Below are 10,993 nucleotides of genomic sequence, written 5' to 3' on the forward strand. Positions count from 1 at the left end.
ATAAAATAACCAGTGCAGGAGTTATAATAACTCTAGAAAGTTTTAAGGAAAATGGCTAATGGCTGTATTTTTATCTAGAAAGTTGTTCAGAAAAATTGTTTAAAAGCGTGGCAGCTTCACACACATACTTTATGTGAACGAATTCTATGCCTTAGAAAATATTGTCTGTTACTAGCGACTAATACAGATGAGTCTCTCTGCTTTAGTTGAGATGTGATTATAAATCCGACACTGTAGACCCTGCCAACAGAATCTGATGCTTAATGACCACTTCAGGTTACAAACCTGAAAGTAGTTGGGACTGGCTGATATTGCAAACCTGACACTGACTAGCATTGGTGCAACACATAATTTGCCGTTGTCTGACGACGATTAGCATTAGTGAAGAACGTTTAGACAAAGAACTGAAAAGATAATTTATTCAGCTTAATGTGAATCCAGTAAATTTCAGATCATTGTTGAAGACATGAGGTTTGAGATAAACAAAAATATGGCACGAAATTCCAAGTGGGAGTCATAATTTCTTTGTCTGCCGCCAAGAAGAAAAGTAAAAAAAATATATAAATAAAAAATAAATAAATAAAAAAATCACGCCAAGACGCTGTAAGTGTCTATGAACTGTTGGTACAAAAGCATTCGTGTCGTTCATACTCATTCATCAATCTAGTTATTCATCTGCTCCATAAGACGAGGTCACCTCATGGCATGGAGCTGTGTTGAACTCCCGTTTGACAGAGCGCTGTCCTGTGTTCTCCTGATGGCATCTGGTACCCCACCCATGCTTATGTTGACATCGTGCTGTGAATTGTGAGTTGTGTTCGCCCCATATAACGAGAGTGTGTTGAGTGTTGTGTTCATCTCGTGACATGGCTCTGTGTTGTGTTGACATGCGTTCATTACAGAGCTTCTGAGGGAGACCCCGTGCCGCCACCCAGAGCTGTCTGAGACCCTGAGGCCTGAATATCATCCTGCATCTCCCGGGTTTTGTATGAAGATTGGTTCTCGGTGTTGATTGTGCAATGTTGACTCAGTTTGTCCATTTTCGATGGGAAGGACCTGATCTTGTTATCAGAGACGTCTAGCTCTACCAGCACAGACATTTTTAAGATTGATTCTGGAAGAGATTCTATCAGGTTGTCGTGAAGATCCACCTTCTCTAGCCCTACCATAAGGCCAAAGTTGGAGGGCAGTTCCTGCAGGTCGTTGACAGCGAAGTTAAGAATTTTCATCCTATAGAGGAAAGGAATGTCTTCAGGAAAGAACTCAATATGATTGTGTGAAACATCCAGTACCAGCAGTGATGCCAGTGCCTCTGTCTCATCTAGTGGCAGCTTAGAAAGGTCGTTGTGAGAAAGATTGAGGTTTAGAAGCCTCACCAGCCCACCGAAGCTTTCGGGCAGCGTGTGTATGTTGTTGTGGCTGAGGTTCAAGTCTTCAAGGTGCGTGGCGCGAGTCAGGGCGTCGGTAATCCTCGTCAGAGTGTTCCACGAAGCGTCGAATTTTCTCAGTCGATAACATTCCTTGATAGTGTCCGGCAAAGATGTTATCTCATTGTGGGAGATGTCCAGTTCTTCAAGCATTTTCAATCTGAACAGATCTTCTGGAAGTTTCTTTAGAAGATTGTGAGCCATGCGTAGGACCTGCAATACCTTCAGCTGACAAATGCTGGGCGAAACCTGTGAACACACACACACATGTGTAGCGCATCAATCAACATTTAGCGCAATGATCTAATAACCTCTGGATATATTTCTATATAGACCTATAAGATATGAGTTAATGTCTTGGATATTACATATCACATATTACAATCATTACCTATATGAGAGACTCTTTACGGTACAGGGGTGCGTGTATGTGGTGTCATCAAATGTATATATCGCAGACCAACTGCACTTAGCGGTTGTGGTCACAGTCGACAAAGTTCCTCAAAGACTATCCCCCTGTTGTGGCGGTAAAAATGATTAGAAAGCTAGAACTGTCCGACAAAGTATCCAAGTGACATGAACTTTTGATAGACCCAGGAATTTTTTTAAAAAATATATTAGGAATCACTTTCTCTCTTAATTTGTTACCAATTTTAAATATGATGGTTAATTAATTCAAATATAAATATTGTTCTTACAAAGTAAGCGACAAATTTCCTGATCTGGGAAAATAATAGTGTGAAAAACATTACATCGTCAAAACTAACATATTACTTCATAACTTATTTGACCTAGAAGACAAACATTTTTAAAGGACGCCGAACTTGTTTCCTGAATTGGATGTTTCACTTTTTAAGTCTCGAATTTTTTTTAATTCACTAAGTAATAGAATTTTTAACTCTTTCTCATTTGATGCCAGATGGTTTAAAGTAGTTTACACTATCATATTCAATCAAAAAAGGCTAAACAAATAGTTTTTTTTTTCTCATCTAGCCTACGAAAAGGTAGTTGCTAATCAGAAACTCCGTGATCTATGCTAACGCCTTTTAAAAATTAAGCAACATGACTCATGGAAACAATTTTTATTCAACTTTCACAGTAACACTCGTCCTAAGAAAGTTCATACCGTTCTCTAAAAGCTAACTAGAAATTTCTCTCCGAGCACTGTGCGCTTACTTCTTCACGGTAACACTCTAAAGATAAAAAAAATAAATAAATAAATAACCCACGTTTTTGATTCCACTGTCCATTACAACTTCTTGTCGGATCACTACATCCAACAATTCCAACTGATCAACCATCAAACGGATTCCTAAGTCTAAACTACCCAGTCCTTATTCTAACAGCTCATAACCACCAAGCGTTCCATTCGTTTTACCTGCACTGAAGAAAGTTCTACAAAACAAACTCAGCTTCTGGTCCACACAATTTCTTACTAATTTCTTACACATCTCTCTGACATTTCCCTGCACTTACTTGTAGATATCATAATTGGCTATAGTCATCTGGCACTTTTTCTCCTCCTACCGCAAAGCAACTATCGTCATCATTGCAGAACTCAATAAAGACGACTCTCACCCAAATAATTATCCACCCATTTCCCTCACCAGCTGTCGCTATAAAATTAGGGAAAAGATGGAACATACTCGCACAGTGAACAAATCAATGCTCTTTCCTTCACCTAATCTGGTTTCCGCAAAAGCAGAAGAATTACAATCGTCCGTCTCAAAACATATATACAAAATGCATTCATCGACTGACATCATGTTATTATCATCTTTTTAGACTTAGAGAAAGTCTTTGGCACAACATAGAAACAAAGAATTTTCTTCTCCCTAAATATCCTTGGATTTAAAGACAACCTTCCAATATTTATCCCAAACTTGCTATCCCAACACACTTTCACAAGTTCAGATAGAGTCCACACTTTCTGATCTCTACAAACAAGTGATGGGAGTTTCACAAGACAGGTCCTCCCCTCTCCCCTTTTCGATATCAAAATCAACAGTATGGTCCAATCTGTCTTCTGCGTCTTATGATTCTACTCAAAATACTAACTCTTCTTAAACCAGAAAACCCTGCCAACACTTGTGCATTTATCTCAGCTATATTGAAATATTTAAAAACAAACGTTCCGCAATATATCTCTAAACTTTTTAAAGCATGTTCACATTTTTTACACATTTATGAAATCATAAACTTCACATCAAGCAACCATAATAACTTAATGAAACCCTAAATTACAATAGATAACTACATCATCTAGCTTTGGGGTATTCGTATGACCTACAACGGTCGACGGGACTCTTTAACCCCAAATCCATCCACCCATCCATCCACCTGTCCATCCTCTTTGCAGTAACAAGAGATATCGATTGGATTTAGGGCTGTGGTGGTGTTTGAGAGATATTTTATATATATTTATAACCGTATTTATAATGGGTATATTTAGTAGGAAAGTGCTTCCACCTTGCAGCGATTTCGCACTATGGGGGTAGAGGGAGGGGGTAGGAAACCCCCGAAGCCCAGCCCTGTTGATAAGTGTTACATCCCGAGACGAGATCTGAACCCTGAGCCCCTCACTACAGTGGTATCACGCGAGTGTTTTAACCCCTACACTACCGAAAGCCCAATATTTATAATCATACACTTAGTGAGTAACGAGGAGTAAAGATAAGAAAGGATGGAAAGGAAGTGAGCGAGAGACTCAGAGACAGATACAGAGAGAAGTGTGTGTGTGTGGTAAGAAAGCGACTCACTTCATCTAGTTTGATACTGGAGATGTCTAGCACGCTCATCCTGCACGCGTGGTCTCTATCTAACAGCTGCACAAGGATGGACTTGGGGTCTACTGCAGGCAGAAGAATAGGGTTTCCAGCCAGGAGCAGTCTGGTCAGTGTTCTGGGCAGCATGAACTCCTCCAGAACATTTCCTGACACATTTAGTTCCAGAAGGTGCGCCAAAATTTCCATTTTCTTTGGCAGTACTGAAATCCGGTTCCGGTCTATCCGCAAAACCTGCGCACAGTGACAAAAGAGAGAACACGCAGACACTGGCTAAAAATGTTCACCCATATTCACTTTACATCGTCTTTATCTCAAATGTATTTCTTCAAATCTTATGTCAGATGAACGTGTAATTTTCTGTCTGTCTTTCAGTCTCTCTCACCTCCAACATGCGCAGCCGGCTGAGCTGCTGTGGAAAACTTGTGATCTTGTTGCCACCGACATCCAGGGTTAGAAGCAGCTGATATTCGCCCAGCTCCTCAGGAATGCTGGTCAACTTGTTGTCCGCCATGACCAAATTTTTGAGAGTTCTGATCCTGCTGATGGTTTCTGGGATGACAGTGAGGAAGTTACCGGATGCGTCCAGTGTCACGAGGTTCACCAGCTTGTCCAAGTCCTCCGGTAGCTCCGTCAGCGAGTTGCGCGCCAGCCTCAGATGTTGACAGGACTTGAGGCGAGTGATGGTGTCGACATTGGTAATTTTATTGCCGGACAGGTCCAGAGTTTTTATTACCTTTAGCTCTGGGAACGACTCAGGCAGTTCCACGATCTCGTTATTGGCAAGATCCAGCGTTTCTAGCACCTCCATTCTGTCAACAATGACAAGATTCTCCAACAAATAATGTTTCTTTGGTCAATTATTCTAAGAAAAGGAATAAAGGCTTTCGGGGATTTATTCAACATTACATATTATCATAATTGTTATAGCTGTTTTTAACCTTTCCCTTAACAATACTTTGAAGCTTAGGCTTGTTATGAGCGGAGATAAACAAGTAGTTAATTTTTATTGTTATTTTTAAAGCAATAAGTAGCAATAAATAATAAAAGTAAGTGGACAGATTTGCCCATCTTGACTTTAATGATATTAAACTTTTTCTACGGCTTAAATAGTTTAGAAGTTCTAATTTTCTTTTCTATTTACTCAAAGCTGAAAATGAGTAAAGTACGGATTTTGAAGGGCCATACATTAACAGTTAAGACCGAAATACTTGAAAATCATCATTTGTCAGCACAACCTATCATAATGAACTGCTCGAAATAGTTTTGGAGGCACCGAGGAATGAAGATATATCAGTAACATCTCGTCAAATAGATAGACAGCAGATGTCACCGATGTAAACCACTTATCTACCCAAGCATTCGGAAACAAAAGAGGCATTTTAAAAGTGATGTAACTCTGGTTTCCTAAGATGCAGAAAGGATTTCGGTACTTACACCTATTCATAGGCTGGCCGTTGGGCTTTTGTCCGAGTACTCCGGTTTTCTACATCTTCTTCATCAACTTCCCCATATCAGGAAAATACTACGTGACATTACTTTCTTATCAAATCAACCAACCAACCAATGCAGGGGTTAGATGATAATAGGCAGAAAAAACTGTAAATGGGAATATTTTCATGAAGTGCTGCATGCACCATAACAGTTGCCATTCGCGGACTGTTCTGTTGGTGTGCGCTGCTCCAGAATCAGTTTGTTTCATTCTCTCAGAACAGTTCTCCTGTTTTCCTTGAGTGCTCAAAGAACGATTAGTGAAGTACTGTACTTTAGAAGCCTTCATCTGCACGAATTACTCAAATCTAAACACATGTCCACCCAGCAGCGACCGGGTGGGTACCCACGAGTCAGGGAGAGTGAAAGGCTGACATAGGACAGGGTTGAGCTTCGCCTTCTACTTGCCACGTCCTGATCACGTGACATCGTTCTTGACCTGCAGTCCAGTTCTAAACTCACTACCTACTCATCACACAGCTCTATAACTCACACGACGCTTACCTTACTAACTACCTTTAGTACAGTTCTAACAAGAAATACCTACCTGCCGATGTCTGGCGGCAGAGCTGTTATACTGTTACGAGAAGCCAGCAAGTGACGCAGACAGTGTTTCAGAGAAGACATCTCATCCATTAGTCCCTCCAGTTTATTTTCCGACACATCAATGGTGTGCAGATATCTGAACACACGCACCAGAATATACTCGAACGTGCAAACACTCGCACACACAAGACTGGCATGCATTTTGCTTACAGCGCCACACGAGTCACAGGTCCACTGATGTCTGTGCCCCGGTGCAGTGTGGTGAAATCAGGAGAGGTGGAGTACAGTAGGCTAATAAATAAATAAATCCATGGGCAAAAGGTTGATTGTTATTTTGTGTGCTGCCTTTATGAGGGATAGAAGAGGGGTAACAGTCAGTAACTTGACTATTCAAGAAGTACATTGCTATGTGTTTCTTTATTTATTTCTTAGAAACTGTGAAATTTTATTAGCTACATTGAAGTAAAAAAAAATACTTTAGGTTACTTTTGTGCCATGACAGTCCCCTAGAGCGTCTGAGAAAACATTACCTTCATCATCAGATGTTTGTTAAATGTTTTAAACAGTTTTGTAGCACGTCTCTTCAGGGAGTCTGTGTGAGTGCGTGCGTGCGTGCGTGTGTGTGTGTGTGTGTGTGTGTGTGCATGTGTATGTGTGTGTGTGCGTGCGCGAGTGCTTCACTTTTGTCTATTTATCTCGCACAATGTCATGCCTGAGTGTAGACTGATACCTTGCTGTTGATACGACACTACTCATCTACCCTAAATGTCGGACTATTGAGCGCTCCTGTGTATAAGCCGCAACCACTAAATTAGTTTTAAACCTCTATTCACAAATAAGCCGCTCTGGTTTATAAACCGCGAATAACTACAACTGTTTTAACGGCCAGGTCGATCGCCTTCAACTTTTAAGCTGCATCGTAATCATTTGGAATCGTTTTAGGATTTGATTTTTAAATGTGAACAGTTAACACTGTAACAACATTACCAGTTAACACAGTAACATGGAGCTCATCGAAAAATTAATCGGAATCTGAAAAATCCGGGGAAAAAAAACCACAAACATCACTGTTTAAGCCGCAGGGTGTAGAGCTGGGGACAACAGATATCGGGATGGTGAAGTTTAAAAAAAAAAAAGAAACTCACCTAAGAAAACTTGTCTCAAATGGTAAATTGACAATTTGGTTGCCTTTGAGGTTGAGCCACACAAGGGTGGAGACGTTGCTGATATTTTCAGGGAGGAGGACGAGCCCGTTGTATGACAGGTCCAGGCGCTTCAGGCGGGCAACCTTGATGTCGGCTGCCGGCATCTCCGTCACCAAGTTGTGCGACAAGTCCAGAGATGCTCCCATTTCGTAGATGCTTTTCTTAAAAGACTACACTGAGGAAGAAACCAACTCAGAAAACACTCGGCTTCCATGAATAGATAACAAATAATTCAACAGTTAAAATGCGTTTAACGCTGTCAGTACTGTGCACTCTTGAGTAACACGATTTGTTGCACTGTAGTTTTACTAATAAGTCCTGTGTTAATAGCACAACATTGGTTTTAATAAAACAATTTTCCCTTGCTTCGTGGATGTATTAATTCCTAAAATGGCTGCAGAGACTCACATTTAATACAAATGCAGCACACAAAAAGTTAACAAGCAAACTTCACTACTGTAGATGCGTGCGTAGAGTGACAACACCTTACTTTTGATACAGTTACAGTAATAACAATAATAATAATAACACCTTACTTTTGATACGGTTACAGATAATAACAATAATAATAATAACACCTTACTTTTGATACAGTTACACATTGCCTGGAAATGTTTGTAAGGGTCAAATGTTACAAAGTCTTTAGGGTATGTCCTTCCCCTTTTTTTCTGATCCTGTTGCAGATTGTTGTGAGGATTTTGGGGATGTTACAAACATTACTGATCTTTGTTGCAGATTGCTGTGAGAGTTCAGGAACATTCTAGACACTACTGACCGTTGGTGACTTTCCTTTCTTTAGGGACTTCGCTTCTACCTCTCTTTTGACAGTCATCCTCTTTACTTGGAACACAAAATCTTGGTACCTATGGATCTCTTATAGCTGTCTGTATAATTCAGAGAAGGGCTTTGTTACGTGACTTGTCCTTAAGGGTGAACACTCACACGTGACTTGGGAGTGTGTGTACTTTAACCGTTTGATTTGATTTCCTAGCGTTATTTCTCTTCAAATTTTCCTCAGTGATACAACACTTCTTCTCTGTACAGTTCTTGTTTGCTTTTCTCATGTTCCTACTAACTTGATTTTCATTTTTTTCTATCTTTATGCTCCGTCACCAGTTCCTGATGGAGGACACAAAGGTGATGCTGGTTTCGCCCACCTTGATGTGACTTGGTGGACAAACGAGTGAAGATGGATTTCTTCTTCTCGAACATAGTAGGATTTCTTTTCTATCATCATTGAGTTTAGATTGAAACCATCCAGTCTTTGGCTTCATTAATACAGACTTCTATGGTATGATTAACCAACTGGGCACAACTTAAAAATCATTTCATAAGGGGACTCAATAGTTTTGTGGATATTGCAGGAGTTTGGTGGGACCAGTGACGGGAAATACAATGCTACCCACCAAACAGCGAATGGGTGTCTGCATCAGGGAATGTAACAGATGGCTGGAGAGGACATTAAGCTTTGCCTTCGTTTTCTTGCGGTGAACATACAGTGACCATAAGCATCTCTCCGCCCCTGGCATCTACCAGGCTGTAAAAGTACTGACCTTGACTTGGTTGTAAGAAGCATCCAGTTCCTCCAGCACGGGACACTTGTTGATGCTGCCAGGCAAGGAGCGGAGGCGATTGTTTTTGACGATAAGAACACGAAGAGAGGCTGCTTTACTGATTGTGGCTGGTAGAGATCTGAGGGCGTTGTTGGTTATGTCTACTTTCTCTAAGGTCTGTATCTGCAACACATACTTCACAAGATAAAGGCAGATAGGCAACCTTACCTTCTCATTAGTATCTTTTTAATGTTTACTCAAACTGCGTTCCCTCGTATCAAGATCACTTTGAAAGTAAACACTTCAAACTGACCGAGGACAATATTCCTATTGATATCTAATGTAACAGTGGCCACTAGGTGCCTCCGTTATGTCATCCTCGGCCACAGTTATTTGCATATTATGTTCGTTCTTCTATTTAATGCAAAATACGTCGGTAGACCTTTATCAGTTACGAATAAGTTTCAACTGGTCTTAGCTGTTAGTCAATGAGTGCTTCGAAGCTTGCTTATTTGATCATCTTCATCTGGATTATGAATTATAAAGCCTTTTTGCAATGGTAAACTTTTATGAGTAAAACGATATTCTGACCTTAAACAATGAACCGGGCAGGGATTTGATGATGTTGTTTTGCAAGTTAGCGACAACCAGTTTCTCAAGTTTGTTGATGTTTCCAGGAACGCTTTTCAGGCGGTTATTCTCGAAATAAAGGCGTGTGGCATTCATCATAACTTCTTCATTCTTGAACAACTGTGGCGAAAACCATACGTCAGTGATATCTTATTTATAATCTCAACAAAGCAATCAGGAATGCATGAAAATGTGGGTAAACAACTGAACATTATCAGGCTTACTTTTTGAGAGATACCGTTAAGCACATATATATGGTCTGCCTCACAGAGGTCTTCTGTGCCTCCTGATGCATCATAACAAAGAAACGGCAAAGAGCTGATATGGCTGAACACAGAAGAATTGTATTCATCTGCAGTTAACTGTCTTCACGACACTAGAGTGTTATAGCTGCCTACAGTCGAAAGATATGTGCTGTGGTTTTCATCTCTGTGTGCTGTAATTCTGTGGACATGCTGTACATCTATCAACATGCGGTACCTCTATATGAGGTGTTGTACCTCACACGACATATTGTACAAATATCAAAGCTGTATATCTGGAATGCAAAGAACGGCCCAGACGATGGTTAGGACCAGTAAGCTAATTTGGCCGTGAAGAAACGGTAGACACAACAGCAAAATATCATCCAACCTCGCAAAGAAGAAGAAATGAGTGAGCACCTGTATGGGCGCAGACATAGTAATCCTGACATTTTCTAAACTTAAGCCAAAATACCGCTTAACTTGCTTTGACTTGGAGAACCTACGATGATGAAATATTTTGGAAACCTTCAAGACCTATGACAGGTCCATTCTCTGCATTCTTGGAAAGAACTCCTTAGTGAGAACGATACCGGTAACAGATGTCAGATGGTCAGGATCTGGAAAGACAGCAACTGACAAAGGGGAAACCGAACACAAACATAGCGTGTACGTCCTCGTCAGTAAAGAAGTGGTCGGATGTGCATAATCATCCACCCAAACTAAGTCCCGCTTAAGGAAATCCCAAACTGTCTCAAATCCTTCTGAGAAGCTGCTAGCAGGAGAGCAACAGTCGCATCCTAACAGAAAAATATTTACAACACCATATGGATCTCTTTATCGACTTCATCACTGGCAGGAGGGATTACATCATGTTATGCAAGTATTTAACGTTCATAAGTCATCTGAACAAGATCTGAGTGACCGAAGTACTATTTGACAACCCACTGGGACACTTCTTTCAGCGATGTATGTCAAAGGTGTCCTCCCCTGTCGCCTGTACTGTTCAGCATCTTGGGGAACTTCACGCAAGAAATCCTCCATTACCACCCGACCTCCTTGTCCAACTGTGGCAGATTATTATATATATTTAACCTATTGCAGACGACATTGTCC

At 40.6% G+C, this 10,993-nt stretch overlaps 1 protein-coding gene across 1 annotated transcript in view; it reads right to left on the reverse strand.

Annotated features, from left to right (window-relative positions):
• Nucleotides 1-797: 797 nt before the first annotated feature.
• LOC112562999 (leucine-rich repeat protein SHOC-2-like) overlaps nt 798-10,993 on the reverse strand; it is a 33,721-nt gene continuing 23,525 nt past the window's right edge. The window contains exons 3-9 of the mRNA XM_025236672.1: nt 9,597-9,755; nt 9,006-9,188; nt 7,393-7,622; nt 6,249-6,383; nt 4,596-5,022; nt 4,187-4,444; nt 798-1,676 (exon numbers count right to left, since the gene is read on the reverse strand). Of these exons, the coding sequence (XP_025092457.1) occupies nt 897-1,676; nt 4,187-4,444; nt 4,596-5,022; nt 6,249-6,383; nt 7,393-7,622; nt 9,006-9,188; nt 9,597-9,755 (2,172 nt within the window). The 3' untranslated portion in view covers nt 798-896. The remainder of the gene's footprint in view (nt 1,677-4,186; nt 4,445-4,595; nt 5,023-6,248; nt 6,384-7,392; nt 7,623-9,005; nt 9,189-9,596; nt 9,756-10,993) is intronic.

The sequence above is a fragment of the Pomacea canaliculata genome, linkage group LG4 (assembly GCF_003073045.1).
Source record: "Pomacea canaliculata isolate SZHN2017 linkage group LG4, ASM307304v1, whole genome shotgun sequence".
Lineage (NCBI taxonomy): Eukaryota > Metazoa > Mollusca > Gastropoda > Architaenioglossa > Ampullariidae > Pomacea > Pomacea canaliculata.